The sequence below is a fragment of the Vanellus vanellus genome (assembly GCF_965231255.1).
Source record: "Vanellus vanellus genome assembly, chromosome: 6".
In the NCBI taxonomy this organism is placed as follows: Eukaryota; Metazoa; Chordata; class Aves; order Charadriiformes; family Charadriidae; genus Vanellus; species Vanellus vanellus.
In genome coordinates, this window is record NC_138911.1 from 1,960,738 (window position 1) to 1,986,594 (window position 25,857).

The window sequence follows — 25,857 nt, forward strand, 5'->3', positions numbered from 1 at the left end:
TCAAACGAAAAGAAAGAAATCGCATCTTCCTTCAGCCCTTCTGCAGTGTCCTCCGACTGCTCAGCACAACAAACAGTGAAAAGGGAGGAAATACCCAAAGAAACCACCCTGTGAAATTGAGGAAGTGACGGTCCCAAATTCTTCCCACAGAGCCCTCCACTGCCCACCGTGCTGCTGAGCCAGACAGCACCCCAGCAGAAGGGTGGAAGAAACCCCTTTGATAGGGTTGAGGAAGGAATAAACACTTACCCATACTGAGTGATTCCTTCTGGAAGTCCTTGGTCAGATGTGAGCGGCTGGTGATGCAGTAGACGTAGCGCTCCAACACGTACCAACACATCTCGTAATAGAAGGGATAACGAAACTTATTTGGGACCTGCAAAAGAGGCAAGGGGAAGGAGATCCGCTCAGGCTTCCTTCATCACAGGGCTGCACGGAGATAGAGCTCTTATTACTGCTGCCTCAAACCAGACGGATCCCCTCCTGAGAGACAGGAAACGCACGTACATGTTTAACAGCATCATTCATGCTTCTGGCAGCCTGATGCAATTCTCCTTGCAGAAGGATATTATCACCAGGCAGGGCAGAGACCAGGCGCTACTCACTCGCAAGCCATTAACATTTCATTTTTCTTTGTTAGGGTTGCAGCTCTTCCCCCGCAGACCTCCTTCTCATTAGTACAAGAAAAAAGCGGCAGATGCCACAAAAGATTTCAGTGGAAGGTAATGGTTCAAGTCCTATTCCCAAGCCCCAGCACAGCATCTGACAGTATTTGTACGGGGGGAGGGAAAGGGTTGGTGTATTAAGAGATGTGTTACCAGCTCAGCCATTTAGCAGAGTGCTATCGGGGCTCTGTCACACTGGCGCCAGCGATTTGCACGCAGGCAGAAGATGCCCCCGACCCTGCTGCCTGCCTCGCACCTTCCTGAGGCTACGCAGGCACACGCTCTACATATGTCTCAACAGGTCCCGCCTGCTGCAGCACCTTGAACTGCTTCAACCAACAGTCCATCCGTCACAGCGCAGGAGTGGCCCAAAGCTTCCCTGAAGGAGCTGAGCACTACAGGACCCGTGTCTCCACAAGGAGAAAGCGAGAACACCCACCTGCCAACAGCATTCTCTGCTCGAGACCTAAGGAAGCCTTTAGTTTCAGTCATCTTAGACTACATCGAGGTCTAAAATCAACACCAAGCAGCAGCAGAAAGCAACCAGGTAAGGCAAGATGCACTCCCATGAACACGTTGCTGCCTTTCTCTTTGGGCAGCCAGGGAAGGTCCCCATCAAAGTTTCCAGACCCCTCGGAAGCCTGGTGTCAGACTGGAGGCAGCACGAAGGGACACAACAAGCCTTAGTGCACATTGCAGTCTGTCCTTCTCTCTGCCCAAGTTCCTGCCTGTAACTGTAGCAGGCTAGGACATCTCGCTTCCATACAGCTGGAGTTGGAGCAATCTGTCACAGGGTGAGACGGAACTTGCCTGCCTGCACACCACCACTCTTGGCTGCGCCCTCCCCACCATTCCAGAAGGTCACGTCCCCCCAGCTCTCCCGCAGTTCCTTACCCGCGTGCGGTCTTCGATGCTGTAAATCCGGAGCTGCATAGGGATGTTGAAGCTGTGTAAGAAGTTGCCTCCGAAAACCAGCGTGTCCATGGGAGTGTACACAGCATGGATCCAACCTTGGAGAGAAAGCGGAGTTTGAAGAATCCTTCTGAGCGACTGGGTGAGGTCAGAGTCTCACAACTGACAGTCCCTACTAATTCCAATTCCTTTGCAATCTCTTACGAGCTGTGCTCTTCAGAGCAGGGCTGTCGAATCCACACAACCTCCACGCTGCTCTGCTAAGTCCACCCTGACCGTTGCACCCTTCACCCACAGCCAGGTTAGCTGCAAACACGCAGACCAGCTATGGACCCCTTGTCACATCAGCCAGCCCGAGCAGCAGCAGAGGGCTAGGAAGGGACCACGTAGACTCCACTTCTTTGAGGCGGATGGACATTGCTGTGGTACAGCAATGTTGTTCATCTCTCCTGAAGTGTCACTACCAAATGACTCAATATGCAGCTCACTTGACCCATCCAAGAGCTAGAGACAGCCTTGTGCTTAGGCACTTAAATACAGCTATGGATTTGGTCTCGCGTCCTCCCACGGTGGCAGATGTGCCAGTATCCACCTCCTGTCCATAGCACTTTGTCATCCTAGTGTCTCTGTAAAGTTGCTTCCTAGCTGCATTAGGCCTAAAAACACCAGCAGCAAGGAAAAACAGTCTGCCAAAGTCTGTTCAACAATTAAAGAACCCTCAAACCAACTCCAGACCCAGCTCTGCTATTTCCAAGGCAATCCAGTCAAGCCCAACATTTTGGGAATTCCAGCACGGGTTTCCTTCGGGCAAGGCCACTCAATTCAAAAGAAGTGTCATTCATAGTACCAGGATAGAAGTGAGTAACTCGTGCAGTCCCTGGTGGTTTTTGTTCCCAGTTTTGCTGTAAGCTACAGGGGTACATGCGTACAACACAGCTTATTCCTGCACTGCTGTTGAAAATGAAATGGCAGGTTACAGCATCCTTTGCCATCTGATAGTCTTACGGACACAATTTTTATGCAACAATTTTATTAGAAGACTCAAAAGGGATCCAACGGTCTTTCTCCTTACAAGGGAGTATTCCCTAGTGCAAGCACAACATTTTGCAAACATCCCGGGTCTGCAACACATCCTAAAAGGCTGTGAGCCAGTCCTCGCAACAACCAACTTGAGCTGCTGTTTCATCTGCCTCATCTCTTCTGCCTTTGCCGTTTTCCAGCACAGCACTGTACTCACTGCGTATGCAAGACATTGCTGACGCTCTCCAATTATTCTGCTTGCTAAACCAAGTCAGGCTAATGATTTCTCTTAACTCTTGGGAGTGTTCCCACTCCCAACCTCCAAGCCTCCTTGTCCAAGCCCTCTGCAAAGCAGTTACCTGCAAGTCTCTCCATGTTACTGCTCCCCAGCTCCCTACTGGGTTTCAGCATTTTCCAACACCTGATTCTAGCTACGTGATTTCCAGTTCTCCTATATCCGGTACGTGCAGACTGTTCGACTGTCTTTTCTCGCGTTCAGCGCGGTCACCTTGTTCCTTAAACTCGCACACTGGCTCCCTTCATCGCTTCATAATTTGAACCCAACTCTGCAGAGATTTCAGGAGACACCCAGGAAGCCTTGTCCTCAATGTGCACTGCTCCGCATGTCAACATGATGGGCTCTGGGAAAGTCTCCTTTAATAATTGATCAAGTGTGATGTGAGGCAGCTGTGGCTTTCTTGTCACTTAGGCTGAATCCACAGTGCCATGACAGGCATGTTTTAGGCAGCTGGCAAGCAAGAGGACAGAGCCACATCATATCTCCCTCTCCCAGTTACTCATGAAGGAGGAAGCTAAATCCTGCCTGTTCTGATTTTGCTCGTGTCCCAGGAATTTCGGCCTCTTGCCACAAGCCTGGCAAATGCCAGGATGCCCCTGCCCACCCTCTGGTACCTGAGGGGATGACAAATGTGTAGCCCTGCTTGAGCTCGATGCGCTGGCACTCTGACACTCTGTCCCCAAGAAAAATGTCTCCCTGCTTCCCTGAGAGAAGCCAGTTTTCATAGAGCTCCAGGTTTTGGGGTGTAGGAGGGATCAGCCAGAAGATCTGCAAATAAAGACAACACATGTATGTAAGTCATCATGTAATTAACAGCTACTGACTACCCCCTGCTTCTTCCAAACCAGCCCCGCTCCCTCTCCAGACATCTAAATCTCTTCCTCTTCCCACCCACAAAGGACGCAAGTCTGCAGGAATTCCCAGTAAAGTGACCTAAACAGCTGTCCTATTTGAGAGGGCAACCTGCCGAACAAGGTCCTTCCTGACCTGACACGCTGAGCACCACAGGTAGACTGAGCTTTGTAAGTTGTTATTCACAGCGTCAAGTGATATAGAGTCCACCAAAGACACTAGAGTGTTAAAGACAAAGGAGATATTTACCTGCATGTTTCTGCCATGTTAGTAAGAGCTACAGCTGAACTAGAGATTTGCACCCGTCTGGCTCCATGCAATATGGGTGGCAAGCAGATATCCATCCCCCACCAGGCTCTTCAGAGACTGTTAGCTCCTCCTTTGGGAGAAAGCACTGGAGCCACAAACCAACAGAATCGCTGGTAAGTCTGGCAACTACATCTCCTTTACAAGGAAAGGTGAGTGAAAAACCCAGATTCTTCAGGGGGGGGGCAGAGATTGCTGTGTTCCCTGAACCTAGTCTAAGTCAGTGGAGAAAGATGGGATGGAATAATTGCCCAGGACCTGTCCTAAGGAAGCGACAAGAGTTTTTTCCTAGAGATCTGCCTTTACCGCCTGCGGAGGGAGCCCATCCAGCCGCCTTCAGATGGACAGTTCCTTCCCAGCAGGTACAAGCAAAAGGGCTCCTGATCCTAAGGCTGTCCAAAGCTCTTTCTCAGGAGATGTCCAGCCACCACAGGCAGCCTTTTTTACCCCCGGCTCCTTGATGAATTCGGCCCTAGATGGTTGATGGTCTTTATCAGAAGCAGTGAAGTGTCTTCTAATTGCTCACAAGGGTTAAGTTAGGAGCTAAGGTGCATTTCACTGGGCAAGAGGTGGGACCTGCCTTTGGCAAATTCTGCACTACAGGATGTTTTCCTCCACATTAGCTCAGCTTAGTATTTTTAGGAAAAGCTACCACCAGATTTTGCTGCTCTGACTGCATCGATTCAAATGTACTACGATGAGTCTGTCTGCATCACCACTCTCCCCGCACAGCAGTGCAAAGTTTCCTCGACTACAGCAGAGCTGACAACTGCAACTAGCAAAAACCTGAACACCAGCTCTTCCACGCTGTTACAGCGGTAACACTAAAGCACAGTCTGAGTCCCGTGACAACCAGCACATCCAGCCAACGGCAGCTGGAGAGGAAGTCTTCCCAGCAAGGACTTCATATTGACTTAAGTGTCATGCTTGGAACATGACTGTGCTCTCGAGGGTAGCGGAATTGCGAGCTAAGGTGTCCGACTTCATTATTCAAGTACTAGCTACCCCCTGCAGTGATACAGCACCCAAACTATTCCAGACCTGTTTTCTGAAAGTTAAGAGAACAAACTCAACATCCCTACCTGCAAGGGGAGCTTAAGGTGCGATTCACCCTGCCTAAGGGCAAGCGGGAGGACTTGGCGCCTTCCCAGATCCCCTCCCAGACAGATTTCTTCCAAGCCAGGCCCCGGTACCACGCACAGCTGGGGCTGACGGAGGCCTGGCACAGGGAAACCCCTGCACAATTATAACTGGAAGCCACCCATCCAGGAACAAACACTGCATTCAGATGAAGTCTGTAACCGAACTCAAGCTCGACGGAGCCTGCGGTTCAGCTTTTGCATCTTGGGCTGAGTTACAGGAAGTGATTCCAGACAAGCAGCCAAAATCTGACACTGTTTCAGAGCCACTTCTCACCAGAAACCATTCGAGAGGTGTCACGGTTTCAGCTGGAATGGAATTAACTTTCTCGCTAGCGGCTGGTGTAGTGCTATGGTTTGGATTTGGGATGAGAAATAGCGTTCATAGCGCGCTGATGTTTTCGGTTGTTGCTAAGTGCTCAAGGCCTTTTCTGCTCCTCACACCGCCCTGCGAGCGAGCAGGCTGGGGACGAGAAGCTGGGAGGGGACACAGTGGGACAGCTGACCCCAACTGACCAAAGGGATATTCCATGCCGTGTGATGTCATACTCAGTAAATAAAGCTGGGGGAAGGAGGAGGAAAGGGGGGACATTTGGAGTTATGATGTCTCCCCAAGTAACTGTTACACGTGATGGAGCCTGGCTTTCCTGGAGATGGCTGAACACCCACCTGCCGACGGGAAGCAGTGAATGAAATCCTTGTTTGGCTCTGCTTGCGTGCGTGGCTTTTGCTCTACCTTTATCTCAACCCGCAAGTTTTTCCTCACTTTACTCTTGAGCCTAGGCACCAGCTGGAGTTAAACCATGACACGGGGTTTTCAAGAAGGACAGGGAACTGCTGGAGAGGGTCCAGCAAAGGGCTGCTAAGATGATGAGGTGATTAGAGCATCCTTCTTATGAGGAAAGGCTGAGGGACTCGGGGCTTTTTAGTCTAGAGAAAAGACAACTGAGGGGGGATCTTATCAATACTTATAAATACTTAAAGGGAGGGTGCCAGGTAGATGGCAACAGTCTTTTTTTCGGTGGTGTGCAGTGACAGGACGAGGGAATGGGCACAAACTTGAGCATAGGAAGCTTCATTTTAAGATGAGGAGGAGCTTCTTTCCTGTGAGGGTGGCAGAGCACTGGCACAGGCTGCCCAGAGAGGTGGTGGAGTCTCCCACTCCGGAGACATTCCAAACCCTCCTGGACGCCGTCCTGTGCCACTGCTGGAGGTGCCCCTGCTCTGGCAGGGGGTGGGACTGGGGGAGCTCCAGAGGGCCCTTCCAACCCCCATCGTTTTATAATGTTGTCTCAGCATCATCTCTACAGCATGTGTTTCCAGCCTGTGCCTGGTGGACCTCTGAGGTCCTGAACTACCTCCAAGAATCACAGATAAACAAGTTTAGGGTAGAAAGACTTCAATTTGCTGTCTGGGACCTGCACCTTCAAGGATCAACAAGTGAACAGACTAAAAGCCACTTTACTAAAGCACCTATAACTTTCCCAACAGGGACTGTCCTCCTACCTTTCCCCCTCGGTGGATGTGGTACCACACAGAGGTACCACCGAAGTCCACATGGAAATCTGTGTAGCAGCCCTTGACACTCATCAGACAGTACCTGGCAGAAAATAAGATGACGATAAAGTGAAAAGGAGCAGTGATCCACATTTTAGAGCGCATACAACATATTTAAAGGGAATGGGCTGCCCAAACCCAGGCCAATGGCTCAGAGCAGTGCCAGAAGCCAATTACTGCACTGCTAAGCACTTTAGCTGCAGGGAGGTGGTGGTTTGCAGGAGAGCTCACTTTGCATTTATATCACATGCCCACAAAAAGATCTAGTCCAGGCAAGAGGAGAGCTTTCATCCTCACATACCTGACAGCACTAGAAACCCCCATGTCCCAGGGCTGGCCTACAGGGCAGAATGGGCAGCGTCTAGCAGTTCAACTGGGCGAGCCTCGAGAGTTTCCCCAAAGCGCAAGCGAGCTCCTAGAAGCAACGCTACTACCCTTCCACCCAGCGTTCAGCAGGGGCTTAAATAACTAACTGCAGTGTCCTTACAAGCATCAGCCGCTGAAATAAACAGGGAGACTGTTCCTCCCACTTTCCCTTGGCACAAAGTGCGCCTCCCTCGGGCAATTTTCTTGCAAGAGATGCTTTGCTGCCTGCCGCCACTGGAACAGCTCAGGAGGTCACTTACTTCTGCACCTTTGGATACTGCATCTCCAGGATAGCATTCGTAGACTCTGTCTGACTCTCCTTCAGGTGTCTGGGCCACATGTTATCAACCCAGTCAATCAAATCCACCTACAGCAGAAAGGTGGGAGACATGAGTAGAGATGAATGGGGCACAATAACCCCTTTTCCTACCCCCAGGCTGTCCTGGAAGCTCAAACATCTATTGCCTGCCTGGTATGCCCATAGCTCATGCACAGCTGGGCACCTGGGGCATGCAGGGTCACACCAGGCCCACCAAAGCCACTGCGGTGCTGCATACAGACTGTGAGCCAGCGCAGCTCAGAGCACACCCACAACAAACAACAGGACCAAGGAAGGGAAGGAAGCTCTGGTGTTAGCTGAATGGCCACAATACCCCCTTTTTGGCCCCCCACACACCCAGCAACCTTCCCGATGCCACTGGTGCAATCCCACAGGTAAAGCATTTGGGACCAGCTGTTCTGATGCCACTTGGTGTACAGTGAGCCTCTGAACTCACACAAGCAGCAAACACCACGGCAAGATCCAAAGCGTGGTACTGGGATGCTGGTCTTCTACTTAGGGGCTAGGCAGGAACTGCTATGCACTGGGCTTACATAAAAATCATACCGAGCAGCATCTGCTAGGGTGGGATTCAACTCGCTAAGCTTCAGGAAACCAAGAGCAGGCAGAGATGTCCAGGCTCCCTCTACAGTTAACAGAGAGAAGTGAACAGCCCTACAAAGCTGCCCCTTCCTCTCCACCGCCTGTAGAGGGAGCTCAGGATGTCCATCCCATCCATCCCACCTTCCACACTTCAGTAAGGGCCACTCGTTTTCCCCCTGCCAAACAGCCTCCTGCCCCTCTTCCAGCGCACCTCCAGTCTTGGCATCCTCTGCCTTCAGAGATTTTGGCATGTTGCATCAGAAACCCTCCCTGCCATGCTGCACAAGCCTCTGGAGTCCCAGCTGAACACAGGGTTGCTGTCCTAACGAGACCATGGTTTCCAAACACCAAGGAAACCACAAAGCTCAACCAGTGTCTTGGCTTTAACTACTCTCTCAAATTGCAGCATGCGTTGCTGAGCTCTGCTGTCCGATTTAGGCCCTGCTCTGCACCAACACCAGAGCAGCGCAGTGCATGGCACTGACAGCCAAGATCCCGGTAGGCAGTGGAATCAGCTAACTGGGAGAGGATGGAAGCCAGCGTCCCCATGCTGTTCCCAACATCCACTATGGCTGAGCACAAATCTAACCTCTCTATTCAAACACAGGTTCAAGCTTGTGCCTGTTCTTGATCACCAGCCAGCAGGACCAGGTTACTTCACTCTAATTATTCCTCATCCAATCACTTCCATTTCTCTAATTACTGACAGCTAGTGAACAAGTCAGCTCTCTGCAGAATGAGATGCCAGAGACTTGACTGTGGTCACTATAGCTGAGGGATGCACAGGCTGGGCAGCTCCAGCCTTACTGTGAGATCAGCTATAGCAGATGAGGTCCAAGTCAAACACAGGATCAGCTCCAGCAGCTTCCAGAGCACAGCGGTGACAACCCTGGCTGAGCCCATGCATGTTTTGAGCAGTCCCTCTCCTCGGGCAGTCAAGTGCCAGGCTGCACCTTGCCTACAGAGGACAAGCACAAGGGAAAAAAAGACACTCCCACGGAAGGAAGAGCCACGCTCACCGTAGCGGGTCTCTGCACCAGGTTCTCCAGTTTGGTGTGGCTGAACTCCAGGCTGATGACATTGTAAAGTTTCTCTCGCTCGGCCTCCGGTGTTTCGTAGTAGCGTGCCCACTGTGCCATGGACATCTCAATATCCCTCTGCGTGTTCACATCCATGACATCCACCATCCGTCGGCTCCCTGCCAGAACAGACAGGCGTCACTGGAACTGTCCCTGTGCACAGGGGACCACCCAGAAAAGACACTCCAGGAGATATGGGACCCTTCCTCAAGAACCCACCCACACACAGGTGCAACGTCTTGGCCTCTCCCATAACATCCTCTTCTTCCATACCCACATTGAAACAGAAGCTGCTTCAGGTCAAACTAGACTCCTCAGGCAGGTAGGAGTTGTGATACACTAGCAAAGGTCGGCTCAGGTTCAACCAGACAGACACTGGGGGAACCACAAAACCAGACCCCTAGCTTTGATAAACCCAATGGATGACTCTCCCCATTCCTCCCTATCTGCCCAGGGTGCAGCAGGGTCACACTGTGGTCCCCGGACACTTACCGACACACAGCCGCACATCATTCACGCTGAAGTCCGGATCTGGCATCCTGCAGGACAAACACCTTGCTAAAAAAATCATGAAGTGCTTCTGGTTGCAGACCCTTCCCACCTATAACCCCGATATTAGCACCCGGAAGATACTATTACGCTTTTTTTTTTTTCCTCTTGAGTGTGGGTGAAGACCACACAGCTAGATCTCTGGGGCCACAGGTCTGGGCTGAATGCTGGGGTGAAACCCTGGGCCCACTTTCTGGCAAGGGAAGCAGATTTGGGAGTAGGACATACCACCTCTAGAGCATGAGCTGTTGTACAGTGGCTTCCAGCAAATGAGCAAGCAGGCCTTGAGCTCAAGCAATCCTAGCTCATTTTCAAGACTGCTCGTATGAATTATCCCAATAGAAGGGACACAGCCAGACCAGTACAAGCAGTATATTTCACTGACACAGCATAACTACTCTGACTGTTTGTACTGGCATACTCATCTGTACGAACACTGCTGTCACAGGCAGAATGGGCAGGCAGCTATTCAAGCAGCTCTTGACCCAGAGAAATAACCAAAAGCTCAGGAGAAATCCAGTTTCACCCACGCTGTAATTCTCAGTATCAAATCTGTGCCCTCCCAAGTCACCTAGCAGTTAAAACCAAGCCCGGCACAATTTCTTATCTGATTCATCACAGTACAGTACATCACGCACTGGGTGAGGTGTTGCCCATCCATTCACAGCCAGTGAAGGAAGTTAAGGGCAGTGTGGCCGATACTGGCTCTGACCAAGTTTGCTAGGGCTAATTTATTCCTCTAACTTTCAAATTAATCAAAACCAAAACACATTGACCCAGGAGGAACACTGGATCAGACCATTTTTTTTTTAATTTTGTAAAAGACAGCTGTAATGTTTTGATGTAGTATTACTCGCCTTAAAACTACATCTATCACCCCATAGCATATTTATGTGAACATCATAAAACACCACCAGTACAGCTTTACCCTCAAAGCTGTAAACCTTAATTGATGTACTGGAGTAAGAGAGAGAGATGGCAGTTTAGAAGTAACCGTGTTGGGCAAATAAAGTTGGAATTCCAGAAAATGCCAGAAATACTACAAATTGCTTGACTCTCTGGCAATAGATGGCTGTATTACGAAGAAAAAACCCCACACAGATGTTGCATCAGAGCAGCAGCAGAACTTTCCAGACATTTGGTTGAACTGTGATCACCTACAGCCAATTCAGTCCTCTCATTTTACATTCAAACAGACTACTAAGAACAGGATAACTGAGGTGGAAGTCACTTCTCTCCGCTCAACGCACATAAAGAACAGTGTGGACAGGACACAGTCATACCACCTTGGCAGAGCACAGATCCAGCTACTGGGATCAGATCCCACACAACGTGGAGAGAGGCAAGAAATCGGGCCGGCGTCATGCACGCTCTGTGCCCCTAATACTTACTTTATCCCCAAGCCGTCAGAGCTCCTGAAGATGAGAGGGTCTCTCAGGCCGCCCCGCTGGATGTATTCAACTGTGAAATCTGGTGTGGGAAGACAAGGAGGAAGGTGTTAGGGTAGAATCCTTCAGAGGACAATAGACAAACTGAGATTAGAAAGGATCTCTGGAGATCTCTAGTCCAACCCTGTTCTCAGCAAACTGACTTCAGACTCAGATCAGATTGTCCAGGGTCCTGTGCAGTTGAGACCCGAGAACCTCCTCGTATCTCTGCGGCAAGGCTAACCAGCAAAAGAAAGCCCCGTTCCTCGCCATTTCCACACCCCTTCGGAGATCCTGGAACTCCTTTACGGCAGTTCTATGAGCAGCATTGTGAGTGCTGCTGACAAGCCTCAGACAGGCCCCCCAGGGAGGGGGGAGTTGGCTGCACCAGACAGGGGAACAGCACGGTTTTCAGTCCTCACTTCCCTAAGAAACTCGCAGCCAAGCAAGAGATGCCTTGAAGAAATGCTCCTCCCTCCTGGTAAATCCTCATGAGGCTTGCACTGGCTGTGCGATGAAAAGACATCCCACTGAGCCGTATGCGTGGTGAAAGAAAGGGGAGAGATCCCACATAGTCTTTGAATTAAGTATCTAGTAGACATGTGGCTGCAATTACAGGTGCTGACCCAGGCGAACCCTCTTGTTCCTGGCTGCCACGTGTCCCAGCAAGCCTGCAGTGCTGCAGACTGGCTCGTTGCTCTCCGGATCAAGCGGCTTCCAGGCCATTTCCCACACATGCTCCCTCTTACCAGCTCCCCTGGCCCAAGGGCTTAGCAGGCTTGAGCCAATCCTCCACCAATATGCCTCATGTTGCCTTCAAACAGCTTGGGGACTACCGCAGGACTTGCGGGGCAACAGGCAGAAACATCTCCTGCCCACTCTGCACTGCTTGGGTTATGCGAGTAAACTGGTTTACAGCAGAGGAAAGCATGGAACTGGTGTGAGCAGCAGAGTTTTCCCAACTTTACAGAAGGATGGAAAGCAAGAGGCAGCAAAATGCAGGACAGCGGGAAAGGATTTTATTAATCCTTGAATTTCATTTCAATTGCCTTGTAACCGCCCCTCAAGTTGGCGGTCGGGGAGGCTTTGGGTGTAGTCAGATGCACAAGAGCACATCCAACTGTGATTGCTGTTAGCTTTCTACGAAAGGCTTGGGGAACGGTCATCTCACACACCATGCCTCACTGGAGAAGCGGCCAGCCACAGCAGCTTCATACCTACTGACAGCAGTAGCACACAGATGCAGCACAGCAGTCCCAACACAAACCTTTGCCTTCCATGAAGACCACAAAGGTGGAGTTAAACTTGTTGGTGGACAGCTTTTCCTCAAGGTCAAACGTCCTCTTCCCTTCAATTTCATCATCGGAGATGCCATCATCCTCATAACGCCGCCTCATCGTGCCACGCTGGGGAGAGAACAGACCAGGAAAGTAAGAGTTATAGCCCGGGAGGAACAACCAGCTCACTTCCCAGAGCCTCATCTCAACCTAGCACAGCTCAGCCAGGGCCTCCGAGGGAGCAGGCGTTCCCTGGGAAGCCTACACACTTCTACTCCCAGAGACAACAGAGCCTGTATTACTGATTATATTAGCCACCAGGTCTCTTGTTCAAAAAAAGCACTGTTGGTACCAATTGTCAAGAAAGACATGCCAGAAAAGAACGATTTAGGCAATGTCTGTCCTGGATCCAAAACACACCACTGAAACATCAGATTTGCTCCTCCTACAACCAACAGATTTGTGCAAGTTACACTGTACAGGAGACAGATAATTCACTCTTAGTGAGTGCTAACACAGAAACATGGGAGAAGGGGAGATAGTTCAGTATAACTGGGGCAAAGGAAAAAGAATCAGTTTCCCATTTTTTACAGGTGGATCAGTATTTCACTGTGCTGGAGGTAAAGGCACTTGCGAATTTAAGTCCCTGCCAGAACACTAAGTGATAAAAGAAGGGTTTTTTGCTGAAGACAGTTCTCAAGTTTTCATCTTTGGCTATGCTTGTACACAAAAGTTGATTTATTCCCTTGTTTGTGTGTGGGAGAGTAGCAGGGGGGAAGTAACCCTTTTCATAGAGGGTCTCATAAGTACATCTGTACTGTGATTCCTGACAGACATCCTCTTCTAGCATTGCTGGATCTGGAAGAAATTACTGTCCCCAGCTGTTAGCCACCCCTCCAGAGACCGGCCGTGCTCTGGCAGAGCCGTTCGTGGGAACGCTCCCTAAATCCCCTCAGATAAAAGTCAACCTGGTCTGAATTAGCCAAGCTGACTTCCCCCAATTAGGGATGCTCCCATCATAAAGCAGTCAAACCAATTGTTGTGCCAGCAACCAGCCAGGGAAGGACGGAGCAGCTACTGGTCACATCTGGGCCTGGAAGCTGGCACCTGCCTGCAGCGGGGAGGCACAGCGGCATCGCAGCACTGGTAGAAGGATCACATCCCCAGGAACAAGACCGGTCCCAGCCACGGACCGTGATGCTGAAATGCACCACGGTGAGGTGACTGGCGTACACGTCTGCGCATCGGAGTCCCTGCGTGACCCCCTGTGAGTTCGATAGCTCATTTCTTCCTTCTTTTAGGGTCTCCTGGAAAAAGCAAGAGTGCCCTTTCCCAAGTGAGGGCACACGTCTCGGGTTCCCCTCCCTGTGCTCCCAGCGAGGAGCAGATCTCCTCCTGGGCATTCAGCACCGATTCGAACTTCAGCCAAAGCCACTCTTCACTGCCTTCTGTCTTCCTCACCCAACCAGCCAGGGCTAAGGCAGGGCTTGCTCTGACCACATGAAGTTTCCGGAGCCAGGAGATACAAACCCACCGTGCTGTGATGGTGAAAGCCCTTGCGTGGGCGAGCGTTTATTTTACCCCAGCAGTCAGCCCCAGCCCTGCCTGGCCTCACTCACCTTCCCCTTAACCCCTGGCCTGCTGCTCCCCCCGCCCATCACACACTACAAAGCTGAATTAAAACACACCCGGGATATTTTCTGGCGAGTTACAGCCTGGTATTAGCCATCCATCAGTCTGATCGCTACATTGCTCGGCTTGTCCCTCTCTTCTTTTTGGCCTTATCTATTTAAACAGCGCCTATGCAAAAGAAAGGACTCCCTCATACAGACGCACTGCTTTAAAGCGACTTTTTAAACTAATTAGTTCAACCAGTGCAAGAGCATGTGGGGACACTCTTTTCGAAAAGGGCCTTTTTTTCCAGCTCCCTGTAACATTTAAGTTTAGCCTCACACTTTCAAGAAGGTTGATCCATTCCCAAGTAGGCAGAGAAGCTTCCCTCTCCCCGCTGTTAACACCTCATTAACTTTGCTTAGTTTTCCAAATTCCCCCCCCCTCCCCCCCAAAAAAACCAACCCTGAACACAATAGGGGCACAAACTCCTCATCTGCAAGACAGGAATAACAGGCTGCTCCTGAACGGGGCATCTCAGAAAGAGCCCTGAAACCAACATTCTCCAAGGGCCCCGATGATTAAACGCTCTGGAAAAGGGCTGCGTGTTTGCAGTCCTTTGTCTTAAGCCACCCACGACACAGGGATAAGCAAACAGGAGTACTTTCTTTCACTGTTTTTAACAATACAAAGACAAAACTAATTTTACTTACAGGTTGTTACGGACACACTTGTATAAATGCATAACGATTTTCTTTTTAAAAAGAAAAAGACAACAAAAAGAGGTGCCACCCGCAGAAGCCAAGCGGCGTATTCCTGGGGGACTCTGAATTTCCCACTGCCAGGGCTGGACTGGCACAACGCACCAGCTGGGAAGAGCTGTGGGGCCATGTGTCCTACTGCTCCCAGCACAAATCCAGGGGCTCAAACTCCCAAACCCTCCGTCACTCTGCCTCTAAACCGAGACTGACTCTTTTGAGTCACCAGACCTTGAAGTTAGAGATGTGGAGGTATTACTGGGAGAAAAGTACCTGGCTGCGTTATCTCAGAGGGCGGGCACACCTTATAGAGTGCTTTCCCTTAAAAATCACTAAATTAGTTAACAGCACATGGTGCTCAGTTTTAAAATGACGGCACAGCACAGGGGAGAGGGGACCTGCCCTGTACAGGATTTAGGGACACACAAGAGACATCCTCATGCTTTTGTTGAAAATCCCAAGCGTTTCGGGAAAGGCCCATTTCAAACACAACTTCCCCAGGCAGGAACACATCCCAGGCTTCTGAGAGCATCGCCCCGGCATCCTGCACTTCTGCTGAAAGCCAACAGCTAACTGGGGCCCGGCCACGCTTTCAGGTCCTGGGAGGAATGGAGTCTCTCCCTCCACCCACAACCCTTTCCCCATGTGTCTCACCTCAGTGCTGGTGGTCTGAAACAGTCCAAAAGAGCTGCCTGGGAGGGATGGAGCTGGCTGGCCCTGGCATGGCCACACCGCAAGATGCCCATAGAGAGAAAGAATGGAGCAGGTATGTCTGCTGTTAGCTGAAGACCTGTCTGGGTGCTTTGGGCTCTCCGAATGGGCAGGCGGAGCCATGCTGGCCCCACCTTTGGGGCACAACCAGCTCCCATAGGTCTCAGCTCCTGTTAACCCATGGGAGACCTCCCTGAACTCCCACAGGCAGCACAGCACGCACAGACAGCAGCGAGGTGCTCATCTCTGGGTGTCAGAGCACTGAGAGCTCTTCTTCCCATCACCAATTGGCCCAGTTCAGTACCTGCTTCAGAAAGCACCGTTCGCTGCTGCGTTTGTCCAAGCCAGGGAGAGAGAGCCCTGACAAAACACACTCAGAGCTCTGCCAGGCAGGATGCAAACACAGGGCTTTCCTGGCAGGCCAGCATACAAGTCCAACAGAAAAAAAAAAAGTGGCCTAGCTGACCCCAGCTCCACGTACACCTATAGACCATTCCTCACCTCCTCTGGAGCCCAAACAGCCCCATTTACTGGACAACCACAATTCCCATCTCAGAACCCTTTCAAATCACTTCTGCCCTGAAGAGTGCAGAAGGCTTAGGTGATATGGGCAAAAAGGCCAAGGAAACCCGAGCTGTAGCTTCCCCTTGATGTTCCTGTGCTTTCAGAGAACAAAGCCGAGGGTCACGGTGCTTCCTTGGGCTTGCCTGGACCCTTAGCTGTGCAGGCCCTGGCCAGCTGAAACATGTCTCAAATCCTGCCCCGTGATGCCCTCAGACATCAGCCGCCTGTTGCAGTTCCTGCTGGGACACCTTTGACGGCTCTGTTATAAGGACAGCAGCTAAAGGAGACTTTAAGATTATTTTGCGGGTATCTTATTACTTATTAAATCACAGCAGGGAAGTTCAAGGCACACCTAGTCCAGGTAAGCACACTAATAACCTCCCAGCATGACTAGCTTTTCACTTAACCCTGTTCCCAGGTAAGCCTAGGAAACAAGGCCCAGGACTACTGGCGCCAGCAGGCAGATCTTGGTCGTTAAGTTGATTAGGGGATGTGCATAACAAAGCAGAGGATGCTCGGCCCTATAGTCCGAAGGTTTCACCCGCTTTGGAATCAGGTGGGTGGTGGCACACTGCAGGACCAGGCTGCGGTCTGCATTTTGACCTGCTCCCTTATTCCACTCACTTGGAGTTGGCAAGTTTTGGGAAAAGCAGCTCTTGCCTCTGCTGGGTACAAAACCTTGCGAGATGAAAAAGGTTTGGCATTCTAAAAGCTGGCAAGAGGCAGCTAGACCCAAAACTAGTCTCTTAACTTTACATTTGGCTCCCAGGCTAGAAGTATAAATGCTATTTCAGGGCTCCTAGTTAAGGTAAACAACAGGGGTTACTGCACTGGGCTGAAACTCAGGAGTGTCCCATTTGACCATGAACCTCTCACCTCGGGAGACCCAGGCTGGAACACAGCTCCAGCCACAGGCGCGATGAGCGGCTGCAGCCCCGTTTCAAGCAGACATCCCTCATAGTAAAGAGCAGCACAAGCCAGCTGACAGCACTTGCTCAAGGACACCAGCAGCCTGAAAAACCAGGTAGCAGCAGGTAGCAGCACTGCGCCAGTAGATAACCGACATACTGGGAAAAACCCTTCTCTGCCATCACCTCACGGAGATGCTGGTGTCTGGCTGATGTGCTTAGATTTCCTTTATCCCAGTGGAACGTCAGATGGCATTAGCTGGCTTGCTCCTAGGCAGTCTTCTACAGCTACTGCCAGGACAGGAGAGACAGGGCGACACACAGAAGTTTAACATGGTTGAAGTATAACTACAGCACGGCTGAAAAAGCATCCCTGGGAGCTCTCCTCGGACCACGATGGCTGCAGCCACCCAGCTGAGGACTCAGCCAGCGCAAGGTCAGTCTGACAGCTCCCTTTAAGATTTCCTTCTTGAGTGGACACAGTTACCACCCTGCTAGACTGCATGCCACATCAGGCATTGTCTGTCCTTCTGGAAGTGGCACCAAGCCAGCACGGGCTCTGGATTGTGTAGGCCAGCTAATTTAACAGAATTGCGACCACATGGCCAGGCCTGATCCAGATCCCACTGGTGCTATAGGTGGGTGTGCTGGGGGTACAGTCCCACCAGGACTGAACAACGCAGGCTGAGCCAGGGATAAACTGCCAGAGATGCTATGCAGAGGAGCTCCCTTACCCGTCCACCGCTCCCTTCCCATAGCCTGTCACTGCTGCTGCCTGTGCAGCTCTAGCTCCAGTGCTCGGTCACTCCAGTTTGGCATTTGGACCACAAGACCGCTTTGTGTTGGTTAATCCTGAGCACAAATTACAGTGTTGAGGATAGATCCCACTCCCACCCTATGTGAACGTGCAGCAAATGATCTGGTCGCTCACTAACAAAGTTGGAGGCTTTATGACTGAAGAAATACAGCGTGTTTCAGAGGATGCCACTCCACCAGCCCAACCTGCCACAAACTTGCATTACACAAAACAGCAGCAACACAAACTTCACCTTACTCCAGCTAGATTTGCACAAAGGTGCAAACATGAGGAAATACGCAGAAGCAGCTTAAACTCTAATCCCTTTATAGTGGGGAAATGGGGATGCCGAATGTGGAAGGAAAGGGTCATCTCTTCCAGCCAAACAAATTCCAAAGTCTAACGCTCTTGTCATCAGCACAGCATCATCTACAAAACCCGTTCTACACTCCCAGCCAGATAAGCTTTGTGTGTTCCTGTGGGCAGGGAAGAGTCTGGCCTCCTAATTTGCACAGAATGTAGGAGAATAGGATCCCAGTCACGGCTGAGGACCCAAAAGCGCTGCCACAATACAAATAGCTCCCATCAGTTATACAACGCCTCTTGCGTACTCGGCCAGGGCCACAGCGCTTTCATGCCATTGTTGTCTTGGGAGGGTGGGGAAAAACAACATTTCAGTGCGTGCAGAGCAGACAGGAGGGAGGAAAGGCTTCTGCGCTTCCAAGCGTGCATTTTGGGAGAGGCAGCATCTGCTGGGACTTGGGGCAAATCTCTGCAGCAGAGTTTTCCCCTCCTGGAGTCTGCAGCTTCCTCATGGCACTTGTACAAACCACTGCTCCCTAACTCTCAAAATTGGGTCTCCATACTAGGATAGACGCGGGCAGTGTACCAGCCTAAGGCTTGTGTAGGGACACTCCAAGACCCCCTTCTTCTCTGATGTGCCTTGATCCTCACCTGCCACGCAGGGAATTGCTAGATGGTTAATTAACTGGCTACAGGTGATACCCACAAAGGGCAAGAGACATGTGAAGCCGTGACATGCTAATGCCAATCTCACCTTTCCACTAGCACACACTTTGTGAGAGCTGCGCAAATCCTTCCTACAGCAGAAGCTCCTCCTCTTCGGGAGGAGCAGGCTAGCTTTGTCCCACAGCCCACACCAGGGCTGGATCTTGGCTGAGTACCCCTGCCCAGAAAATTGTTACAGCCCTCCCAACTCCTCTTTCTGCTTCTTGGTGGAATCTCATCCAGGCGGGCCTCACCAGAGCACACCAGTGAGTCACAGACCTCAGATCTTAGACTAAGACTGCTTCTTCCCTGGCTCCACTACCAGGAGTTTTTCCAGTGTCACCTGTTGGTTCAAGCAGGGACGCACGACTTCCAAAAAGGAGATCAGTGGACTGTCATCCATGAGAATGTCCCAGACGAAGCTCAGCCCCAGGGCTAAGAGTCAGGCACATTACATATATATCTCTGTTGGACAACCTCAGTGTTCAGCATTAAGCAGTGGCATTTAAATATTGCTTCTTTTTTTTCCAGCTTTGTGATCTGTGTTCGGATTCGGGCATTTTTCATCCTGATGAGAGTTTTACTAAGGAAGAACAGACAAGCAGTCCAAAGCCCTTCTCTGTGTCAGGCAGGGTCAAGATAAAGGCAGTTTATTCATCCTACAACACCAGACAGCCACCAATTCTCATCTAAGATAGCTGTCCTTCACTATTTCTTTCTGGCCCTCTTGGGTACCACTCACTTAATGTAGGAAATAGGAAGCATGAATATTAATCCTGCAGACAGCTCCAGTGCTATCCCTTCTATCCTGATCCCTTCACCTGCATTCTCCTTCTCCCAGGGATGCCAGGGGAAGCGCCTCATGCAGCTCCACAGTGATATTCTTCAAAACCCCGTCCTTGGACACCTCTCTTCATCAGCAAGCGCTGCCTTGATGGAGCACAGCTACCTCTAACAGCAAAGGAACTGACAGTCAACTGAAGAGAACCAGAAGACTACTCTCCTGTGTTTTTTTTTTTTTTATTTTTTTGAGAGAAGAACGAGTACAAGGTCACATTTGAAAAAAGAACAAGCCGTCCTTTCGCTGAAATGGCCTCACATATTTACACAGCAAAACCGACAAACATCACAGTATTTTAGTCACTTCCTGTCCTGTCTGCTGCCATTCCCTCCCTGATGTCCCAGCATCTTCATCTCCCAGTCTCCAGGAAGCCTCCTCCTGCTACGCCACAGTTCCTTCCACTTCAGGAGACCAGAGCACCCCTCAATTTTCCTCTCCCTGTGCTTCCTCCCCTTTTGTCTGCTGTGTTTCCAGAGCAGCTTGGCTGGTTTGAAGCCTCCCACAACCCTCCCTTATTCCTCTAGATGAAAGATGTTGACATGGAGCATGCAGAATTTCACTCCCGTTTCCGAACTCCCTCCCTCCAAACTCCCCTCGCCGCAGGGATTGTAACATCTACCTGGTCCCAGCATACGCACAGAGCAGTGTGACTTACCAGCGGATCTCTCTTATTCACCACTGAGCTTCCTCACCGGCTGCCTCCTAGCCACCCATCCCTTTGTAGGTTTACTTCACTGAAATGCATCCAAATAAACCAACAAGCTCAACTCTCCTCAGTTTATGAATATAACTTCTCACGTATTTTTACATGAAACCACTATGGCTTTTGTCTAGGTAAGTTCAGGCCTTCAACAACCAAACCTGTTGATGGGCGTTTTAATCTTGAGCGAGTACCTGTGGCAAACAGCAGTGTCCAGAATTCAGTCTCCAAGACACCGTACTGAGATCTGCCGGCAATTAACAGCCAACCCTCAAAGGTGACGTGAGATCTGTTGTATCAGTGGGAAAGGGTCCCGTTCCTCTGGGAAGGCACAAGGCAAAGGCAACCCGTGGCAGAAGGACGGACACACGTGGAAGTGGCAAGGCAGAGCAGGTGCCAACGCCAGAACCGAGTACACAGGGAAGACACTCCCTTGCAAGTATTTGCAGATACAGTGTGAAGAACCAAGGCACAAAGATTATGACATTCCATCAGCAGTCTGCCAGGTTACTGCTTACCTCAAGCACAAGAGCTTTTCCTTTCTATATTCCTCTCTTCCAAGCCTGCACCTCCCACTTCAGCTCCTGGTCTAGGGTCCAAGCTCTGGTCCGCACAAGCACGTTACGTGTGTTTCTCTCTGCCAGCAGAGAGGCAGCAGGCTCTGTCCTCTGTGCCTCCCCACCTTCAACCACTTCAGTTTCTCCTCAGCTCCTCTTCTTCCCAAGCGTGGGAAGTAATAACTAAACCGCTACACCTCCAGTGACCTTTGGGGTACACAGGGTCCTACAGAGATGGGCCTGGATCATCCTGTTAATATTTTGGCTCTGCAGAGCCATTTGCTTTGCCAAACAACTGCCAGTGCTCCAGAGATGATCAATAAAGTCATCCTGGGCTCCCCACTCCCCCAGTTAGAAGGACGTCCCGCAGTAGGACCTGAAGAGAAGGGCATAATGCCCCAAGTAAGAGATCCAGGACAACCTGCCAGTGGCCATATCCATCTCAGGGCAAACCTGGAGGCCAGCCCAACACGAGGACAAACTAGGACGTGGCTAATTTTAACAGTTCTGCATGCCCTGTTCACTAACGATGACTATCTGGACAAGATGGTCATACCAAACTAACTCTTTTGCTGCTTGGTTTCACAAGAGGAACCCATGAATGAACCCAGCAGGCTTAACCCAGGTTAAATGTCCCTCACCGTCTCCTGTCTCTCTCAAGACCTGGAGAGCAGAACTGGTGTATCCCACATTGAACATTTCTGGACAAAGGCAGACTCAAAGCACCAGGCTGAGGAATGAACAGGAATCTACGCAGAACTGGAGCCCTTCCAAGCTTCACAGCTCCAGGAGGGATTCCTATCACGAGCGGGGCTGGCAGCGTTTCAGAATGAGCCAGGAGAACGCTTTGGTTTGCACTTTTGGGTTACGAAATTGGATGTACACAAAGAGTAATTGGGGAATTGGAGCAAGGCTGAAAGAGGCAGGTGGGGAGACGGTGCCAACGGGCCAAGGAGAACTCCAGCAGCTGCCACTAAACCACACACTGACCAGCCACAGCAGCACAACCACGAGACAGAAGAACGTGCTAGATCAGATCACAGATGGGCAAGTCTGGCAACAGTCCCAATAAGGAAACTCTGCTCCTAGGAAAGGATACGGCTTCTCGCTCCAGTCACATACAGTATATTTCACATGCAGCCACTGCCCCAACTACCTTTTTATGGCACTACTAACCCTCCAACTGTCTGTACCCACCACCAGCCGTAGCGCCCTGGGGCCTGGACAAACCCTGCCTGGATTCTATGAGAGCTTGAGGAAGTTTATGAAGGACCATCAAACCCCCCACTGTGCCACCTTTCCGGACCAAACACTGATCCTCTTGAGCCACACAGATTGTGTTAAAAGCCACTCTTTAATGTTCAGCCTTATTATTTCTCAAGTAGACTGAGCAAACCCCTTTAATCTCACCCCTTCCAAACCAGAAGAAATCTAAGGAAAAAAACCCAACCTGCTGTGTAGAGCCCTTTCCCTGCCAGGGAGTCCCAAGCACAGGTCCTATGCACACAGGTAGATGAGCATTACCAGCTCTGCTGCTCCTTCTGCTTTGTACAGGAAGGCAACAGAGCATCCCCAAAATGAAACAAAGTAGACCAAACTTCTCTGAAAAAGCAGGCTTGAAAATTACACACACTTAATTCATTTTCCCACTTGGGAAAGAGTGAAACGTTTCCCTCCAGGCTGCTGAGCCCGCACAGACCATCAGGCAGAGAGCCGGCACAAGGGACAGAGAGCGCCACCGGTATTCGGGGACAGAGGTGCAGCTGATCTAGCATTAGTAGGTCAGCTCCACACAACTTCACTCCTCGCTGGGACAGGCAGAGCACCTCTCCGTCCACAATACAGTGGGAGTTCAGAGGACTAGCTCGGATTCTTCAGTGGGGAAGAGCTCACCCTCCAAACTTCCCAGCATCCCAACCCAGCTCTGCAGAAACCTGTTGCCAGTTCTGTCCCGTCACACAAACTGAATAAGGCTGGACCACAGGAGTACTTGGATAGAAACAGCATGGGAAGCTTCGGGGTTTGTACTGCAATTCCTACTAAGCTGACACTGTCCTTTAAAGCGAACAACGATGCGCTGCCCCAATTGCAGGCTATGGGGCCTAGGACGCTTATGAAGAAGGAAAACCACCCAGTGCCATTCGGATGGACACAGTGTGCGAAACCATCTACAAGGAAGGATATTTCCTCCTTACTCTGCACTGTTACACCATCACTGCATGCACTCCCTCCCCCTTTGCTCCACAAGAAGCCCAGCACTTGCCCCTTCCGTATTCCAAATGGGGCAAAAGGGCTCAGAAGTTCAGTGACACATGGAAATATTTAAGCACAGCAAATTAGAGATACTGAGGCAGTCTAACCCTAAAGGAACATACCTTGCCGGCCCTCTCCTTTCCACTTCCAACTGCCTCAGCTCGATCCCAAGATTACAGCTCCTGAGAGCCAGGGTACATGGGAGAGCAAGGGGGAAGCCGGGCATTCTTGGATTGGACAGCACAGGACAGGCTTTTTATTTTTTTTAATACAGTTTTTTCTGCTCTTATGCTTTGTGATTGTTCCTCCAGCATTTGCTTGGCTGTCTCTCCAAGTTCTGCAGCACCGCCCCTCTTCTCTCTCTCACCCTTCCGACTTTTACTGCCGCCTCATGAAAAGTTAGACAAGGTAAGAGGCAACATCAAAAAGGACCATCCCCTCTGCATATGTCACTTGTAGTGAGAATGTGCATCACTGGTTGGGATCTGCTTCTCCAAATAACAGTTCTATCAAGCAACATCCTGATCCTTCCCCCGGTCCCTTTTATCAAGCAACTTCTTCTCCCAAACTCTGTCACAACTGGCTATGACATGACAGCATAATTCTGCAGTCAGTTCCCAACCCTGGGGACCAGTGCTAACAAAAACCACAGATTATGATCACACCCTGGAGCCTCTTCCTTGATATAAAAGGGTGTAGGGGAACAGCTTTATTAAAACTCTTGGCTGTGTACGGTGCGATAGCTAAAGTGCGTGAGATCCAGGGAAAGACAAAAAGCATCCAGTGTTTAATGTACTGTAGGGAGGAAAGTTTACCGCTCTACTCACCAGCTCACCATCAATACGACCTGGTTGACAGCAGTAAGAATTGCCCGTCCTCTCCCCCACCAGCTCGCTCACACACAGGAGCACATCACACGCAGTGGTGTGAACCACACCTCAGCTCTTCGAGCAGCAAGGATGCTGCCCAGATTTGCACCCTTCCAAGCACTCAACTGGGGTGGGAGGACTACAGAGAGCGCACCACCCCATCAGATTACTGCATAAACCACCTATCTCTGCTTACCACCCTGCAACCTCGGGCAGATCCCAGCCCCAAACCTCCTCCGGTTCAAGTTCCTGGGACTTCCACAGGGATTCACAGTCCCTGGACAGCCACCTCACACTGTTTACCACCAGTAGTTTCTACAGCAACAGAAACGCACAAACATGGACACACAGAACGGAGAGAAATCCTGTCAAATGCATCTGTCTCCTCTACCCCATTGTGGATTCACAGGCTATAAACCTGGTGACAAAGTATCTGAGCCGTCTCAAATGCCAGCAAGCAACACCTGCAGACAGCTATGCATCTTCCTCACCTAGATCCTAGGAGCTGGGAAAGGGAGTTAAACAAGGAGGATCAGCAAACAGAAAACTTCGAGTTCATCACGTCTCTTCCGGCCTCTCCAGATTAAGCTCCAGGCTGTATGAGCAAAGCTTTTCTAGCATCAGTGACCTACAGCACCTCACGCTCATTCTTGTTATGCCATCCTGGAGCCTGTGATTTCCCCATCACATGAGCACGGACAAGTGAAAATTAGCCAGTGCGGTCCAACCGTTAGCATGCACGCTACCTCTAGCTGGGTGGGGGACACATGGCACAGAGCATTTCCTGACTGCCCAAGATGCAACATGGAGGTACCAGCGCACTTGCTCCTAGAGCTGCTATTTGGCAGCACTGATGTGACCCGAGAGGTAGTGAGTTGGAGGGGGAGCAGTAGGAACACGCTCTCACTACTCCTTGGCCCTCAAAAATCAGGAGTCATTAGCCTCCTTACCAAGGGAGTTCTGCGGGTACCTGAAAGTGGGCAGCACAGGGAGTTCAGACCACTGTGGAAAGGGAAGAACAAAGCTCCCTACAGCCCCCAAGAGGCTGACACCCTACCCTAAACCCTCCAGGAAAGGAATCAAGCCTGGACCAGCACAAGCACTTGTACAGTACAGTTTGGTCTGCAGCTCAACAAGCTGGAGACCATCCAAGATGGAAGATAGCTAGTTTCAGATTTTATTGACAGGCTTTTTTGACGATGCATTTGCACAAGTGCAGTCACAGATAGCTTCTTAGCTTCAGCTGAAATGGTCACATCCCATTTTCCACACAGAGGCATATGCCTATCCACTGCCCCCTGCTCCCTCCCAGTAGGAGGGCTTGACACAGGTTTGTTCTGTCTGACCCCCACTCCAAGAACATCAAACTTAATTGAGATCCCAAGTTCCCCAAGCTGACTGGAGACAACACTTCCAGTCCCGAGATACGCGCTCCCCACCCTTCTTGCCTCCCAGTGCTTTTGATAGCTTAGTATCTTTGATATCTAATTATAGGCCCTGCCATCCTACCGCAGGGTTTGCTCTTCCACTTGGCTCTTTTGCCCAAGGCAACCAAGTGAGATCCTTCTCTGCTCTCATGTCCCTCTCCACCAGGGCCGAGAACGGGCAGGACATCCAGTAAGGCAGATCCGCTCACCTATGACAACTCATGTTCTCTGAGCACTCAGGTACGTGCCCTGAGCCAGCTCCTGCCACAGGATTACACTGCAGATGCACTATCCACTACCACAGCCGCACAACCACACGCAGTGCTTCGGTGTGGTATGCCATGTTCCTCCTCACCTTCTACCTCTTCCACTTCTCTTTAACCTCTCCAACCCAAATAAAAGCAGGTCAGGCATTGCGTAGGAAAGCCTGTGAATTAGTAAGTTAGCTCCGGCAGCAAATCAAGCTTTCCAGAGCTCAGGCTACC

General features: G+C 50.7%; 1 protein-coding gene across 1 annotated transcript in view; it reads right to left on the reverse strand.

Moving 5' to 3' along the window:
• LOC309674043 (lysine-specific demethylase 2A-like) overlaps positions 1 to 12,562 on the reverse strand; it is a 29,846-nt gene extending 17,284 nt beyond the window's left edge. The window contains exons 1-9 of the mRNA XM_082485960.1: positions 12,360 to 12,562; positions 11,057 to 11,135; positions 9,609 to 9,655; positions 9,057 to 9,235; positions 7,376 to 7,482; positions 6,699 to 6,792; positions 3,510 to 3,663; positions 1,560 to 1,675; positions 250 to 376 (exon numbers count right to left, since the gene is read on the reverse strand). Coding sequence (XP_082342086.1) covers positions 250 to 376; positions 1,560 to 1,675; positions 3,510 to 3,663; positions 6,699 to 6,792; positions 7,376 to 7,482; positions 9,057 to 9,235; positions 9,609 to 9,655; positions 11,057 to 11,135; positions 12,360 to 12,489 — 1,033 coding nt within the window. The 5' untranslated portion in view covers positions 12,490 to 12,562. The remainder of the gene's footprint in view (positions 1 to 249; positions 377 to 1,559; positions 1,676 to 3,509; positions 3,664 to 6,698; positions 6,793 to 7,375; positions 7,483 to 9,056; positions 9,236 to 9,608; positions 9,656 to 11,056; positions 11,136 to 12,359) is intronic.
• Positions 12,563 to 25,857: the final 13,295 nt, after the last annotated feature.